The sequence below is a fragment of the Diceros bicornis genome, chromosome 30 (assembly GCF_020826845.1).
Source record: "Diceros bicornis minor isolate mBicDic1 chromosome 30, mDicBic1.mat.cur, whole genome shotgun sequence".
NCBI lineage: Eukaryota > Metazoa > Chordata > Mammalia > Perissodactyla > Rhinocerotidae > Diceros > Diceros bicornis.
This window is the reverse complement of record NC_080769.1, coordinates 5182248-5200905: the sequence shown is the minus strand read 5'-3', so window position 1 is coordinate 5200905 and position 18658 is coordinate 5182248. Positions and strand designations below refer to the sequence as shown.

At 38.4% G+C, this 18658-nt stretch overlaps 1 protein-coding gene across 3 annotated transcripts in view; it reads right to left on the bottom strand.

The window, feature by feature from the left end:
- Positions 1 to 9324: 9324 nt before the first annotated feature.
- Positions 9325 to 18658, bottom strand: part of LOC131394539 (zinc finger protein 709-like) — a 212571-nt gene continuing 203237 nt past the window's right edge. For all 3 annotated transcript variants that reach the window (XM_058525923.1, XM_058525921.1, XM_058525922.1), the window contains exons 2-4: positions 11766 to 11892; positions 11509 to 11569; positions 9325 to 11115 (exon numbers count right to left, since the gene is read on the bottom strand). In XM_058525923.1, coding sequence (XP_058381906.1) covers positions 9651 to 11115; positions 11509 to 11569; positions 11766 to 11892 — 1653 coding nt within the window. In that variant the 3' untranslated portion in view covers positions 9325 to 9650. The remainder of the gene's footprint in view (positions 11116 to 11508; positions 11570 to 11765; positions 11893 to 18658) is intronic.

Genomic DNA, 18658 nt, shown 5'->3' with positions numbered 1-18658 from the left:
ATGCACCTGGAAACTTTTTTCCCTTAGCTTTATTGAGGTATAATTGACTAATAATATTGTCTATACTTAAGGATTACAACCCGATGATTGACAATATATATACCACAGACAATGGGTTAAGCTTCTCACCACACACACAAAGTTAGTGTCAGGTGATGGATGTATCAATTAACCTGGAAATTTTAATAAACCTGAGAGGAGATTGCAAAATTATTTTCATTCCATGCTCTGAATGCATTTATTTACTTATATGAACAGCTTAATTAAGATATAATCCATATACAGTCATGCACCGCATAATGAAATTTGGGTCAACGACTGACGACATATAACACAGTGGTCCCATAGGATTAGTACCATAGTACTAATCCATAGGACATAAGTCCAAATTTCCCATTTTTTTCCCCGTTATTGCTCTTACTGTCATATCTAACATACTTTTGCCCAATACAAGGTCACAAATTTTGTCCTACGTTTTATATACATTTACACTCATCTATAGGTCTTTCACCCCTTTTGGTAAGTCATTGTATGTTTTATGTTTTAAGGGTACAGTCTCTTCCATTTACACCTGGCTATCCAGTTGGCCCAGCACCAATTTATGAAAAGAATATTCTTTCCACCCTTTTGGTACCTTTGTTAAAGATCAGTTGCCAATAAATGTGGGGGTTTATTTCTCTAATCTCAATCTTCCACAGATCTCTATGTCTATCGTTTTGTCAGTACCACAGTATCTTGATTACCTTTGCTTAGTATGAAGTTTCGAAATCCAGAAATGTTAGTCCTACTACTTTGTTTTCCTTTTCCCAGATTGGTTTGACTATTCTGGTTCCCTTGCAATTCCATATAATTTATGAAACAGCTTGCCAATTTCGTCTATTTTTTAAGAGACACGCTGTTTGTTTGTTTGTTTTTTGAGGAAGATTGGCCCTGTGCTAACATCCGTTGCCAATCTTCCTCTTTCTCTTTTTTCTCCCCAAAGCCCCAGCATTTAGTTGTATGTCATAGTTATACATCCTTCTAGTTGCTCTATGTGGGATGCTGCCTCAGTACAGCTTGATGAGTGGTGAGCAGGTCTGTGTCCAGGATCCGAACCAGCAAATCCCGGGCCACTGATGCAGAGTGCACGAACTTAACCACTATGCCACCGGGCCAGCCCCCTTGCCAATTTCTATAAAGAGTACAGCTGGGATTATGATAGTATTGCATTGAATTTCTAGATCATTTTGTGGAGTGGTGCCATTTCAACAATGTGAAGTCTTGAAAACCATGAAACTGGATCTTTTCCATTTATGCATTTTCTTAATTTCCTTTGACCATCTTTTCTAGCTTTCAGAGTATTAGTTTTGCACTTTGGGTTTAGTTTGTTGTTCTTTTTCTAGTTCCCTTGTTAACTTGATATCTTTCTTTTTTAATATAGGTGTTTATTGCTAGAAACTTCTCTCTCACTACGCCTTATTCTGCATACAACTGTCCTTGTATTTTTCTCCTCCGGTGTGTTTGGGCATCCCTAGAAACAATCTTAGGTGGTCTGTGTCCTGCAATTCCCTGTTTTAACCCTCTGTTTTTATACTGGAGCCCTGTTGACATGTGGGAAAGTGTTAGGGTGGGAAAAATGTTCTCTTATGTTATGATAAGTTCTGATGGGACAGAATCCCTGGACTATGAAATAAAACACCATCTTAGCATTTATTCCTCCCCTTTTGTCAGAGAGAAATCCTGAAGGGTCTGGGAGTTGTCTGACTGCCCTTTCCCCAATCAGATAAGGTTATGGCAAATTAGTTTTCTTTGAGAAATGGCCTAAGTTACAGAGCACGGAATGTTATCTGTCTACATCAAAAGGTTTCCCCCCACTTTCCTGCATGAGGCATGAGACAATTTTTTTCTAGTTTTCGCAATGAGAACTTCCTTGGGATCCTGGTAGAAAAAGACACAAATTTGGGGGTTCCCTAAGACTGGAGTCCCTAAAGCTTTCAACTGGCAAGCTAGTCCAATCTGTGTCTCCAGCAATTTCATCCTTAAGAGAACAGATGTTCCTTGAGGTGTCTGGCTTCAGTTGTTTCCCCTTCATATAAGCGGTAATTCTCTATATTTGCCAGCCTCTCGTGTTGGGAGCATTGGTTTGCCACGTAATCTCAAATCTCTCTTGGATCTACGAAGAGGTGTTGCTTTTCAGATTGTTCAATTTTTTCTTGTTGTGAAGATGAGATGATCACTCAGAGCTCTTTACATATCAGAACAGAAACCATCATTCACTTCTGTTGCTGTATTTTCCCTTGTGAGACTATTCCATTTTCACTTGTTAATTCTACTGTTAGAGCCATGTGGTGGTTTCACAGTTTTCTTTTGTGAGTAATGCATCTAAAAACATTATCATACCGGAATCTCTGTATTTGGATTTCTTTTCCTCACCTTATAAAAATTCTTTAACCTGAATACATTTTCCACTGGTTACTTTGTTTTACCATTGCCCTTTTGGGGGCAGGATTAACACCCTACATAAAATGAGATTAAATGTCAAGACTATGTGGCCACATGCATCAAGTTAATAGAAATATGTTTATTACTCACAGGTACTTTGGAAGGAAAGCAGGGCAAGGGTAAGTGGGTTGGGGTGGTCTGTGCAAGGGAGAATGGCTAGAAGCTTTAAGGGGTATAGGGGTAGAGGCTGCAGGTTTTCAAGATTTGACCCTCTTAACCACTGGCGCAAAAAGAAAAGGGGCATGTGTCACCCTTCCTGACTTAGTCACCCACTGTGGGCCAGACTGGGTGAAAAGGTATCTAAGGCTGATGAAGACTCAAATATTAACAATGAGGTCAGTGTCTTGATTAAAGTTCACTCCTGAGGCTTAGTGACTGAATGATGACAGCTCATTAAATGAATTTGAATATTAACTGAAAAGCCACGTGAAAAGCACAAGAAATTATAATTAGGATCACAAACCCTCAAAAAATATTTGAATCCAGTCATCCAAGGCTGTTGGAGAGATGAAGGAAGGTGCGTCGGTATGCTCCCAGAACTCTGTTCAAATATTCTAGTAGTTTTTCACTTTGTTGTCTCATTTCTTGTGTTCTTGGTGGCACCTTGCCAGCGTCCCCTGCCCACATGCAGCAAGCAGCCCTTTTAGGGGAACAGAACTCTCCCTGGCTGGTTAATAAATAGTCCAAAGCCAAGTGCTCATCAGCTACCACGGCTGCCAGGGAGTCTTCCTTCAGGAAAGACATCTCAAACATTAGCTGTCTGCTATGTGTATTTTGAAAGTTTTGGACATTTCTTGACTGACATTAAGGATGTGTTTGTTGAATGACATTATGTGTGCCCAGATCAGTGACTCCCAGGACAATGAGCATGTGTGTGCAAATGGTAGGAAAGCAGCACACTTGTGTTCAATGGACTCAAGTGTCCAAAATGAAATATTGACACACAGGACACACAGACTACAGCTGATGTTAGGAGGAAGACGCAGGAGTGGGATACAAGAGTGGTGGCCAGGGCGCAGTATTAATAGTATAGAAAGGCTCTACTTATAAGGTGCCAGTAAGCCTGACGATCCGAACAAAATAAGCCCCAAATACTGGGAATTGAATCTTACTTATGACTCAAATAGCAAGGACATCTATTTAGAAAAACGTATGGTTTGTCTAAGTAAGCCATTAGGCCATCCTCACAAGGTTGCAGCCTGAGTCATAAGAGAGGTCCAAGATCCATTGAATGCTTTTTTCAAGAGCCCAGTGTCTTGTATTTTGAGACATTGTTTGATAACAAATAATTTCTACAGTGTCTTGGTGAGTCCTTGATCCTGGCTTCAGGAGGATCACGTATGATAGGGTGAGTCATTTGTCTATATAAGGTTCTACCATGGTCTGAGCACAGCAAGTAGCCCAGCAGAGGGGTGAGGAGCCCTACAAAGTCTATTTGTCATCAGCTGTAGGGACCCCTTCCTCCACCTGGACTTAATGTGCATGGATTATATTTCCTGTGACGTGTTTTTCACACCAGGTGCAGTGGTCAGTCACTAAGTTATCCATGGTATGGGAGGGAAGTCCCTGGAATTTTGCCTCGACATTTAGGTTAGAGACCTCGTAATGGTTTCACATCACAGGGGCACATGGGCCAAGATTAATGCCATCAGGTCTGAGGTGTCAGTATGTGTCTCAGACATTTGAGTGAATTTATCACCCTGAGCAATGAAATAAGCCTCTGCACACTGAAGTTTAATATGTGCAGAGTAAGTGGTGACTTTGATTCGTACTTGGGGATTGTGAGGCAGGATATCCCAGAGTTCTTTATGCTGAAGGGGGTGACCTTGGATAAGGAGTTGTTGCTAATGGTAAGATGAGACAGCTAGATCATTGGCAAAGGCCCAAGGATTTGTAAAAATGTGAAGAAGAGTTTGATTCTAGGCCAGGGAATTCTCTATCGCTAGCACGATTACCTGGAGTTTGACTAATCAATCTGATCCAATCTGTGATCAGGGATGGCCTGTTTGATCCAGGGAAAGGACGCAGCAACTCTGCAGTGGACCCCATCAGGTGTGGTGGTGCACACTGTTCATAAAGTCTATGAACTCCCTGGTCATTCATGTGCTCCCAAGTCACTGCCAAAGTGGAAAATATGTCTAAAAAGGAGGTGACCTCCTCCAGAATGTATTACGTCAATCAGAGAAGAGGGGAACACACTTCCTCCTGTAGGTGTGATAATGCCAGAGATGTCATTTTCGGCTCTATCCTGTAAGTACCCATATCTTTTCAATGAAAAGGCTTCTGGGTAGCAAGCCTGAGCGGTCCTGCATTCATGACCCAAGAGAAAATGGGAAGCTGGCTGTGGAGGATCAATTTAGGCCCTGGGAGGGCCTCCATTTACATAAAGACTTTGTCATTTGCCATCAGTGGCTTCTCTAATTGTGTGCAGCACTGGATGAGAAAAGTTTCCATACAAGAATGCCTTGGACAAATTTTGTCCACTGTGAGAGGTTTAGAGACTCCTGTGTGCATAATGGGGGGCTGCTAAAGCCTCTATGGTAAAGGGTTGTGTGGAGCGAGACACGAATGGCGTGACTGTTATTTTGACAAATTCTAGAGCCATTTGTTTCCACATTCAGTGTCAGTCACTTTTAAGGGTTGTGTAAGAAAGCTAATCTGATAAATATGTGACAGCTGGGACAGCTGTGGCTGACGAATGTTCCCATGACATGGGTTCTACCACTTGTCACCCTCTCAGCTCACAGGGCACCAGCACTGTCTGAGGGACATTTTCCAAAGTGGCACATGTAAATTTCTAAGTTGTTTCCAAATAAGCAGGCGTAAGTAGGCTTGAGCTGGGAAATGAAGAGCTGGAAACGGTCTGTGGGTAACAATGGAAAGAAGTGATGCTGCTGCACACGGATGAGGCTGTCCCCAGACAGACCCCACTTAGGAGACACCTTTTTGTTTCAGAACCACAGTATTTCTACAGATCTGTCCACAGAACCTGATTTAAACTCAAAGATTCTGGGAGCCCTCTCACTTCACTCCTAGTTATGAGTATGAGATGAGGGCAGGGGCAACCCTAGGGTGTGTTTTCTCAATTAAGACAGGGTTGCAAGAAGGGCCTGTTGAGGACTGAATTCTTCTTTTCAGTCTTTCAATTCTTCCTAAGAAAGATCGCACAGTGCTAGAAAGAAGTACTGACTGCATAAAAATCAGGGATCAAGAGAGTTTAACATTCTCCTAACATATGAAAGTGATTCTGTTATTCACTTTCCATTAATTATATGAATATATATTTTAGGTGTACTTGTAAATTCTCACAAATGTATAGTAATACCGCCTTCAAAAGATGGAAAACATGCCATCTCCAGAATACTCTTGTGGTGCTCGTTTGAACAAAACCCCTCCAATCTGTAAGTTAACACCAAAATAAAATGGAAAAGATTAATGCTTTCTTTTGCAATTTATTAAACTTTGTAGTTGTTACTGTTGTTTCCCACTTTTCAACAACATGGGCTCAATATCTAAGCATATGGAAATAAAACCTGTGAACAGCAAAATGGGCTACAGAGCTTTGTGGACCATTGAAATGAAAGACTTCCAGCTACTCCTGTACTAAGAAGACACTATTTCCCCTTCTCCTCTTATACTCCATTCGGATATTACTCAAAATACCCTCTTCCCGCAGCTCACCTCAATCATTCCTTGGATGACTGCCTCTAACACCCATAGGTCTTTTTGGGGTTTCCACAGGGAGGTCACAGTGGACTCACACAGATATCACTCTACTCCTGGAACACACGCAGGATGAGCTGGAGCAGTGCAGAGGAACGCAACTGTTTCTCTAAATGGGAGGAACTCCATGATTTATATTGCACACTCAGTCTGTACAGCAGTAAAATGAAAATGCCAAAGACTATAATAGTTTAAATACTTAAAGGTAAAATAAAAATCCTCTCAAATGACATTAAATACAAAAAGAAAACACAAATATCTGTGGCTTAAATCCACAGGGAGTCTCAAGTACCAGATAACAATAATGATATCCTCAATTATTGAGGCTCCTATTCTCACAGAAAAGACATACACACACACCTCAGCCTCCCTATTAGCTCAATGTTATTTTTTACTTCCCTTCAAAGCCCTTATTTCCATCTTATCAGACACAGCTCTACCATTTGTTAATCATCTTTTTCCCCACAAACATATAAGCACGCTGACTGCAAGAAAGTGTTTCATGCTATTATATCTAAATCCTACCCTGCCTTATTTCTGCTAAATTGGGTACTTTGATTTTAAAGTGCATGTCATGTGAGAGATAGTGAAATATTAGCATCAAAAGCATCATGTCTGAGAAGGAAAGGCTTGACTGGCATAGTGGTCCTGTCTCTCTCTCTTGCTAGGTTTGTGCTGTCTCACAATTTACCTAAACTCAAAGGCCTCAGGTGAGTCATAAAGGAGAAATTAAAAACATTATGTAGTATACTAAGTAGTGAATTTATGTATTTTAACTGAAGTACTTCATGGTCAACAGTGTCTAATACACTGTAGGAAATACATCAGTGTTTTGATAATAAGCATGAAAGGAAAAAGCTGTCCCAGAGGACCAGGAGCTGCCTGCTGTCACTGCAAGGCCAAGTCTCATCCTGAAGAGAAAATGTCACTCATCTCCTTCATCAAAGGTACACAGTTACCAAGAGAAAACTGACAGTATTTTGTAATCATACCAGTAGAAATGGTAAAAGATAAAATTCTAAATCAAAAATGACTAATATTCCCTTCTTACTAGAGTGACTGACTGGAACTTCTTACACATTAACTTTAGCTCCACTACATTGGTATTGCTTTCTAGAAAACAATAATTAGGCTTAACAAAAATAAAATATTTATTAAAGATAGAATTAAGTTTACCTCCTCACATTCAATACAGAAAATGACCTGCTTCCTTGAATAGCAATCAAATCAACAAATACATTCCAAAATCTTGTAAAACTTTCTCCTTCTGAGCACCCTGTCACTGTTATACCTCACAGTCCTTTATGGTCTGTGGTCAATCTTACTAGAATTTACTACACCCCTCTCCTGACTACAGGTGCAATCCTGCAGGTCACTGGCAAGAGGGCACTGAAAAAAAACATGATTTGTAAGTTTTGGCTGAAGAATGAATGAGAAATTAGTTTTGTGACAAAAATCATAACTATAAAAGAATAAAAAATAAAGTGAGGAAAAACATCTGAACTTGTATGCACATGACAAAAATCACTCATAATGTACAATGAATAAATAAAGAAAATTGCAAAGTATATCTGAAAATCCACAATTAAAATAGATTTAACATATTCTGAGGAAATGAAAACCACAATTATATTTATTAGCATATGATGGATTAGAACAGTTAATAAAATACATCATGACACAACTAGAGAACCATTCATTTCACAAAGAAATGCACATAGTTTTAATGACATACAATCAAACATTATTGAAAACATATTGAGGGAGCATGTTTGGCTACAAGTTACAGGAAGCACAGTCTTCCTGACATGAGAAAGGTGATTGTTCTCATGTGGAAGAACTGGGTCAAGGCAGCCATTGCACAATGCAGCAGAGAAACAAACACCCACATCCCTTTTTTTTACTGCCCCATTGTAGATGTCATGGTGAATCAGGAAAACATGCTCACTGGAACTATTAACTAACAGCATAAGGTGTTTCCTATACACATTAGACCTTATACAGATATCATCTAGAGAAGAGGGGAATCAGAGAATACTCCCAACCACAGAAGTCTGAATTAGTTTCCTAGCGGACACAAGAGGGCTTACAGAAAAATCCTAACTCTAATGGATCTTGGATGTGAAACTTGTGAAAACATAGTGGAAAATACACTTCTAAGAAAATGGAATCCAAACAGTTAGTGGTGGTTTTCAAGATACTCTTGACTAAAAGGGCAAAGAATCCAGAAAACGGGATGGAAGATGGTTTCTTTGAAGCGCCTATGTAACTGTCTGTCTCCCAGTATGGTGGCTCCAAAATCTGCCGAATGCCTTGTTTGCTTCTCCCTTCCAAATCTCATACAAGTGAGGCTACTGGTGAATTCCAACATGGGACCATAAAGGGGATGGATTCTTGAAGATCTGGTTTTTCATGTTACCCTCACTTACATAACACAATACAGGGGTGATAACGTCCAGCTCTAGATTTTGCTGCCCTATCACAGGCCTCTACTTAATTCAAGGTCTATTCACCAAATACTAGTCAGAAGGAAAGACAAAGAGAAAAGGCCAAAATATGAAAATAAGAATTCACTGGAAAGTATACTCTTTGATAAAGTTGTCATACATAAAAATTTATTCCGACCCTTTAATAGTGTGGAAAATAAAAGCAGGCTCCTACACTAACCACCCCCAAAAAAGGAGCTTTCTATAAGAAAGGAACAATATATACAACATATAGGCATATCCAGGACTGCACTACAAGGCCAATAAGAAAATCCCAACAAATACAAACTGTCATTTTCCAATGGCCCCTTAACACAGAACAATTAAAACACTATAAAATATTAAAGAGAAAATATTATTAACTGATTTAAGGAAAAAGAACTACCTAGTATGCTTCTGTACCATTGATAAAGGATGACTTGCAGAATTATCTCACTTCAGTATTCATTCCTGAAAATAATGAACAGAGATCCACAATCCAATGTTGCACTCTAAGAAAGAGGCTTAGTAAACAATATATTTACAACTTTTATAACAAATCTTTCATGTTGAAAGTTTTCTAGAACATTACACACAAATTAATTTCCATCAACCTTTCTCTTGTTACTTACATTTATATTTCTTTTTGGTGGGAGTTTCACATAGAAGGATGTAGGCCTATTGAAGTCTTTCCCATGCTGTTTACTTTCAAGAGGTTTTTATCGAATGAGTCCTTTCATGCCTTCAAAAAGAACTCAGATGCCAAAGGCTTTCCCACATTCTTTACATTTACATGGTTTTTCCTCTAGTGTGCACTGTTGCATATTGTTGAAAGTTTGCATAAGTAAAGGCTTTCCCACTTTCCTGACATTCATAGGATTTCTCTTCAGTATAAGTTCTTTTATGTCTTCAAAGAGAACTGAGAAAACTAAACACTTTACCACAATTTTTACATTCCTACATGTTCCCTCCAGTGTGATTTCATTGATGTATCTGGAAACTTTGATGACAACTGAAGGCTTGCCCAAATTCTTTACATTCATAGGGTTTGTGTCTAGTGTGAGTTATTTCATGTCTTTTAAGTGAACTGGGAGAGATGAATGCTTTCTCACATTCCTTGCATTTATAAGGTCCATCTCCAGTGTGAGAGATCATGTGAGATCGAAGGCTTGAGGGAGCTATAAAAGCTTTCCCACATTCCTTACATTGATAGGGTTTCTCTCCCATATGAATCCTTTCATGTACTCGAAGAGAACTGGAAGAAGTGAATGCTTTACTGCAGTTTTTACATGCATAGGGTTTCTCTCCCGTATGAGTTCTTTCATGTTTCCGAAGAAAACTGGTACGACTGAATGCTTTACTGCATTCTTTACATACATAGGGTTTCTCTCCAGTGTGACTCCTTTCATGTCTTTGAAATGCACTGCGAGAAATGAATGCTTGCTCACATTCCTTACATTTATAAGGTCCATCTCCAGTGTGAAAGATCATGTGTGATCGAAGGCTATAGGGAGCTACAAAGGCTTTCCCACACACCTTACATTGATAGGGTTTCTCTCCAGTATGAATTCTTTCATGTACTTGAAGAGTACTGGAAGAAGTGAATGCTTTACTGCAGTTTTTACATTTATAGGGTTTCTCTCCAGTATGAGTTCTTTCATGTATTCGAAGACCACTGGTACGACTGAATGCCTTACTGCATTCTTTACATTCATATGGTTTCTCTCCAGTGTGACTTCTTTCATGTCTTTCAAGTGATCTGAGAGAAATGAATGCTTGTCCACATTCCTTACATTTATAAGGTCCATCTCCCGTGTGAAAGATCATGTGTAATCGAAGCTTATAGGGAGCTACAAAGGCTTTCCCACATTCCTTACATTCATAGGGTTTCTCTCCAGTATGAATTCTTTCATGTTTTCGAAGAGAACTGGAAGAAGTGAATGCTTTACTGCAGTTTTTACACTCATAGGGTTTCTCTCCAGTGTGATTTCTTTCATGTATTCGAAGAAAACTGGAAGAATTGAATGCTTTACTGCATGTTTTACATTCATAAGGTTTCTCTCCAGTGTGACTTCTTTCATGTACTCGAAGAGAACTGTAAAAAGTGAATGCTTTACTGCAGTTTTTACATTCATATGGTTTCTCTCCAGTATGAGTTCTTTCATGTATTCGAAGAAAACTGGGAAACGTAAAGGCTTTCCCACATTCCTTACATTTATATGGCTTCTCTCCATATTTTTGATAGTCATATGGTTTACGTTCCCTGTGACTTACAACGTGCCTATTAAGGGATGAATGATGCATGAGGACTTGTCCACATGCACTGCAGTTGCATAGTTTAGCTCCAGTAGTTTCATTGTTCAGATTGAGATTTGGAATAAGGCTGAAGTTTTCTCCACATTGACTACCCTCTTCACTTTCACCGAGTCCCCCTACCATATGACTACTGTAAAAAATGAAAAGCACATTATTAATGATTTCTTTATTAATGACTTTATATTTATTATATTTATTATGGTTTATAGGAAAAGTTTATGTTGTCTGCCTTGTCTGCATTCTCTGGAATTGAATATAGTGAACACTGTGCAAGAGGACCTTACACTTGCTATTGTAAAAACAGTGATATTCATACATAGGATTTATTAATACTGCTTCCAAGTGAACTATTTTGCAAGAACTGAACCTCTACTTCACATTTCAGGAAGTATTTGGTGAAAATTTTCTAAGAATATCTAAATTTGAAGCAAGGGTTATTTGTTTTGTTTACTTCTTTTTAAAATTTCATAACATACCAGGATTCTCATGTGAGACACTACTTTCTATAGTGAGTGTGACTCACCTTAGTTGTCTCCCCTGGTCTTTATACTGATCATCAACATCATGATCTTCCCATATTTTTCCTGAAATGCAGAACCAGAAAGTTGATTCCAAAGTATTAGAAGCTACAGAAAAATTTTTAGATTCCATGATGAGCTGTGACCATTTCTAGTTTATTTACCAACATCTGTCCCTTTCTACATTCTACATTTTGGAATAACATAGGCAGGGAACACTTGTTCTCTACTTGATGAAGTGATGGAATGCCCTCATTCTTACCTATAGAGGCCAGGTTCCAGAAGGTGTCCCACATCACATCTATGTAGAGTTTCTTCTGTGAAGGATCCAGTAAAGCCCACTCCTCCATGGTGAAGTTCACAGCCACATCCTCAATGTCCACTGAGTCCTAAAACATCACAAACATGTGTAGAGTAGGATGCATAAGACTGACAGCAATGGACATCCATAGTCCATTTGTAGGAAGGTTACATATGATTCTGTCATCTCCAAACATTTATTCGATGACGTGATCAACAAAAACTCACTGTTTTTCTGTACACACTTCCTCATCAATTTAACGGCATCAGGAACACATGGAAATTGTTTACATATTTCTACTGTAATCACATTACATCATATTTCTCTGTAACAGCAAGGTCCAGAGGACCTTGGAAAATGACAGAAATGCCATGCAAATGAAAAAAAATTATCATTTTAAGACCAATGATTCCTTGTGAGAAAAATTCTTTCATCTTCTTCCTTATTACCCACGACTTACAGCACTCCATGAGGCAGAGAGTCAAATCTGCATGAGGTTTCAATGAATAAAAACACAGTGAAGAAATGGAAGCTTTTTTGTATAGTCCCATCACCAAACATGAGAGTCCAGGAGGCCTGTAGAAATCAAACTTATAACAAAGCCCAGCTGGCCACATTGTCCTAAAGTACTCCAGCCCACTACAAATAACCAGATGCAGCTGGGTGAACGTAAATATTCTTGTGAGGAAGCATTGCTTTTAACTTCTGTAATATTTATCATAGACTCAGTTCTTCCTTTCTCTCCCTGTATGATTTGATGGGGCTAGAAAATTATTTGGAACTTAGAGCTCAGACATAAGGAAAAGGGCATGTAAACACCATAAAGTCCCTATATTCATGTGCCTAAGGTTACTTCTTGCCAACCTTTTGAACACACAGTCAGATAATAATGTGCAATAAGAGCTCTTTCTTGTCAAAAGCTAACAGTGTACCCTGGGCCTTGCTGTCCTTGAAGAACAGGTGAAGAGCAGCAGATTTCAAGGGCGTTCATTGAAGTCCACAACAGTTTGATGGTAAATTTGCCCATGATTATAAAATATGTGAAGGATTTAAGAGTGCTTTCCTTCAAAAGAATGAAAATCTCCATTCTCCAACTTCAAGAGGAAAGGTTTCCTGACCAGCCACTCTGATGCCCTGCCAACATCTGATCTCACATGTAAGGAACTTAGAAGCTGTCATTCTTGACTTCACAAGAAGGAAACAAACTTGAAGTGAACAACTCTCCTTAGATCCATGTGAGCCTTCAGGTCATAGGATAAACCGGTGTCTCCAAAATTAGGAAGGAGAAAAAAAGATGGCATTTTGAAATATGCCCCAGATAGTCTGTTCTCAACAAGGACTGTACTAAACAAAAAATCTATTTCACCAGAGTCTAACGCAAAGACAAAGAGAACAAAATATGGAACACGAAATCCATGAAGCCTAGCACAACTCTCTTTAACAGAAGGTTTAAAATACACATAATGGGGATATCAGAAAGAAAGAAAAGAAAGACATAAAGAAACAGAAGAAACAAGTAAAGTAATAATCACCAATATATCCTAAATTTAATGATAGCTGGCAAACTGTACATCCAGGAAGCTCAGAGAACACTAAAAATGGTAAACTACAAAAGTGCACACCCAAAGATATCATATTCTCACTAAAGAAAAATCAAAGACAGAGAATATATTGAGAAATGCCAGACAAGAAACACATCTTAGGTATAAAGAAACAAAGTACTGAATTAAGTGGACTTCTTTTCAAAAACCATGCAAGCAAGAACAAAGCAGAGTGAAATATTTAAAGTTTTGAAAATAAAAAAACACTCCCCTCAAATTCCCTGTGAAGCAAATTTATTCCTCAAAAATAACAGAGAAATAAGGACATTCTGAGACAGCAATTGATGGAATTTGTCATGAGTACACCTACATTGAATGAAATGTTCAAAAATTTATCATAAGGAACATAAAAGATAAAGGTAGAGGATGATAAAAGGAAAAATGAAGGTAAAACATCTTTTATATTTTCTATAACAGATGACACATTGTTTAAAATAATATTAGCAACAATGTATTTGGTAATGAGAAGCTTATGGACAAGTGAAATAATGACAGCAATGTGACAAGGGATGAGGAAGGGAGAATTGGGAATAGTGTGTTCAGAGGTGCCTGCACACAGTGAAGTGGTATAGTGTTATCTGGCAGAAGAGTGGTTAGTTGTAAATGTATGCTGAAGAATCAAGAACAACTACTAAAAAATGTTTTTAAAAAAATGTGTAACTGAGGAGTGACATCAGCATCATGGTGGAGTGAGTTTTCCTCTTAGACTCTTTCCCCCTAAGATACAACAAAAAGGACTTTCATGTACCAACAGAGGACATTCACACAACATAAGAGATGTTTGAGAGACCTATGCAGCCTTACATCTGAAGGTGGAGGTGCTGGAACCCCCAGAGAAAGTGGAAGGAGATAAGCAGAACTCTCCATCCCCAATGGCAGTGACCCCAGGACGGGGACCGTGCAGCTCTCAGAGAGAGAGGGGGGAGGGGCAGCCCTTCATGGGAAAACTGTCACTCTCCAAGTTCGCTTACAGCCTGTGGGAAACTCCCACACGAAGGGGACTGAAATGTTGTAGGGTTGTCTTCATCAAGTTAGCACCCCAGGAGAGCAGATAGTGAGGGAAGAGCAAGAAGCCCCCCTGCCCAGTGCTTCAGCTCAGCCAGTCAGCCAGAGTGCCCACAGATCACAGCAGGCTCAGAATACACAGCTCTTGACCCCCATCCAATGGCAGCAGGTGGAAGCTGTGACCAGATATTATCAGTATGAGGAAACACAAACCCATGCCCCCAAAGAGTATGCAAAAATATATTAAATCTCTAGACCAGAGGGATAATGACAAGCACCCAGAAATCAATCCTGAAGGCACAGATATTTATAATCTAAACGACAGAGAATTCAAAATAGCTATCATAAAGAAGCTCAATGAAACACAAGAACACAGATAGACAATTCAATGAAATCAGGAACTTCTTTACAAAAGAGATTGAAACTATAAAGAAAAACCAATCAGAAACGTTGCAGATGAAAAACATAATGGAGGAGATAAAGAAAAATATGGAATCTTTACAGAACAGAGCTGACAATATGGAGAAAAGAATTAGCAATATAGAGGATAGGAATGCAGAACTGCTCCAGATGGAGGAGGAAAGAAAACTAAAACTAAAAAGAAATGAAGAAATTCTCCAAGAAATATCTGACTCAATTAGGAAATGCAACATAAGGATTACAGGTATTCCAGAGGGACAAGAGAGGGAAAAAGGAGCAGAGAGCTTGTTCAAAGAAATAATAGCTGAGAACTTCCCAAACCTGGGGAAGGAGCTGGAAATACCAGTGAATGAAGTCAACAGATCTCCTAACTATATCAACATAAAAAGACCCTCTCCAAGGCATATAGTAGTAAAGCTGGCAAAAGTCAATGACAAATAAAAAATATTAAGGGCAGCAAAACAAAAAGAAATAACGTACAAAGGAATTCCTATCAGGCTTTCAGCAGATTTCTCAGCAGAAATCTTACAGGCTAGGAGACAGTGGAATGATATATTCAAAATTCTGAAAGACAAAAACTTTCAGCCAAGAATAGTCTATCCAGCAAAAACATCCTTCAGATATGATGGAGACATAATAACTTTCCCAGATAAATAAAAGCTAAGGGAGTTCATTGCCACAAGACCACCACTACAAGAAGTGCTCAAGAAGGCCCTCATGCCTGGAAAAAAAAGAGAGAAAGGGCATACAAAGCCTTGAGCAAGGATAAAAATATGTAGACAAAATCAGAAAAATTGCAGCTCTCTATCAGAATAGGTTAGCAAACAATTACAACATCAAAGATAAAGGGAAGGAAAACACCAAAAATAAATATAACCTCATCACTTTAACCAGAAACTCACAACACAAGATGGAATAAGTTGTGACAATAATAACTTAGAAGGGGAAGAGGAAAGGGATGGAATCAACTTAGTCAAAGGAAATAAGAGGCCATCAGAAAATGGCCTATATCATCTATGAGATTTTTTATACAAACCTCATAGTAACCACTAAACAAATAACCAGAACAGAGACACAAATGAAATATAAAGAGAAATCTAAGAAAACCATCATACAGAACTACCAAACTGAATTGGTAGTATGAAACACACAGGACAAGAAACAAAGGAAATGCAGAAGAACCAGAGAATGAGTGATAAAATAGCAACATTAAGCCCTCATATATCAATAATCACTCTAAATGTAAATGGATTGAGTTCTCCAATCAAGAGACACAGAGTGGCAGGATGGATTAAAAAACAAGACCCAACAATATGCTGCCTCCAGGAACCACATCTCAGCTCTCAAGACAAACACAGGCTCAGACTGAAAGGATGGAAGACAATACTCCAAGCTAATGGCAAATAAAAGAAAGCAGGTGTTGCCATACTTATATTAGACAAAGTAGACTTCAAGATAACACGTAATGAGAGACAAAGAGGGGCAACATATAGTGATAAAAGGGACACTCCATGAAGAAGACACATGACATAAATATATATGCATCCAACACAGGAGCACCAAAGTATATAAAGCAACTATTAACAAACCTAAAAGGAGATATTAACAACAACACAATAATAGTAGGGGATCTTAACACCCCACTTACATCAATGGATAGATTATCCAGACAGAAAGCCAATAAGGAAATAGTGGACTTAAACAAAAAACTAGACCAGATGGACTTAATATATAAATATAAAGCACTCCATTCAAACACAGTAGATTACACATTCTTCTCAAGCACGCATGGAACATTCTCAAGGATAGACCATATGTTGGGAAACATGGCAAGCCTCTATAAATTTAAGAAGATTAAATCAAAACAAGTATCTTTTCCAACCATAATGCTATGAAACTAGAAATCAACTACAAGAAAAAAACTGGGACAGGGACAAAGATGCGGATACTAAACAACATGCTACTGAGCAACAAATGGATCACTGAAGAAATTAAAGGAGAAATCAAAAAATATCTGGAGACAAATGAAAATGAAAATACATCACACCAACTCATATGGGATGCAGCTAAAGCGGTCCTGAGAGGGAAACTCATAGCAATACAAGCCCACCTTAACAAATAAGAAAAATCCCAAATAAGCAATCTTAAACTACACCTAACAGAATTAGAAAAAGAACAAACAAAGCCCCAAATCAGCAGAAGGAGGGAAATAATAAAAATTAGAGCAGAAATAAATGAAATCAAAATCAAAAAAAAAAAAACAGTAGAAAGGATCAATGAAACAAAGAGCTGGTTCTTTGAGAAGATAAAGAGAATTGACAAACCCTTAGCCAAACTCACCAAGAAAAAAAGAGAGAAGGCTCAAATAAATAAAATTAGAAATGACAGAAGAGAAAATACAACGGATACCACAGACATACAAAGGATTATAACATAATACTATGAAAAACTATATGCCAACAAATTGGACAATCTAGAAGAAATGGATAAATTCTTAGACTCATACAACCTCCCAAAACTGAATCAAGAAGAAATAGAGAATGTGAATAGACCAATCACAAGTAAAGAGACTGAAACAGTAATTGAAAACCTCCCAAAAAATAAAAGTCCAGGACCAGATGGCTTTTCTGGAGAATTTTACCATTCAAAGAAGATTTAATACCTATCCTTCTCAAACTATTCCAAAACATAGAGGAAGATGGAACACTTCCTAACACATTCTATGAGGCCAACATCACCCTGATACCAAAGCCTGAGAAGGACAATACAAAGAAGGAAAATTACAGGCCAACATCACTGATGAACATAGATGCAAAAATCTTCAAGAAAATATATTGGCAAACCAAACACAGCAATATATTAAAAAGATCATACACCATGATCAAGTGGGATTTATACCAGGGAGGCAGGGATGGTTCAACATCAGCAAATCAATGTGTTACACCACATTAACAAAACAAGGAATAAAAACCACATGATGATCTCAATAGACGCAGAGATAGCATTTGACAAGATCCAACATGCAGTTATGATAAAAACTCTCAACAAAATGGGTATAGAAGGAAAGTACCACAACATAATAAAGGCCATAGTTGACAAACCCATAGCCAACATCATACTCAACAGGGAAAAACTAAAAGCCAATCCTCTGAGAAGAGGAACAAGACAAGGGTGTCCACTCTCACCAATCTTATTCAACATAGTACTGGAGGTTTTGGACAGGGCAACTAGGAGAAAAGGAATACAAAGAGGCAATGAAGAAGTGAAACTCTTGCTGTTTGCAGATGACATGATCTTACATATAGAAAACCCTAAAGAATCCATTGGAAAACTATTAGAAATAATCAACAACTAAAGCAAAGTTGCAGGCTACAAAATCAACTTACAAAAATCAGCTGCATTTCTATACTCCAATAATGAACTAACAGAAAGAGAACTTAAGAATACAATCCCATTTACAATCACAACAAAAAGAATAAAATATCTAGGAACAGGGGCCGGCCCAGTGGCATAGCAGTTAAGTTTGCATGCTCCACTTCAGTGGCCCGGTGTTTGCCAGTTCAGATGCTGGGCATGGACCTATGCACCACTCATCAAGCCATGCTGAGGTGGCGTCCCACATAGAGCAACTAGGATGTACAACTGTGATGTACAACTATCTACTGGGGCTTTGGGAGAAAAAAGAAAAAAAGGAGGAGATTGGCAACAGATGTTAGCTCAGGGCCAATCTTCCTCAAAAGAAAAAAAAATCCAGGAATAAATTTAACCAAGGAGGTGAAAGACCTATACAACAAAAACTATAGCACATTATTGAAAGAAATCGATGAT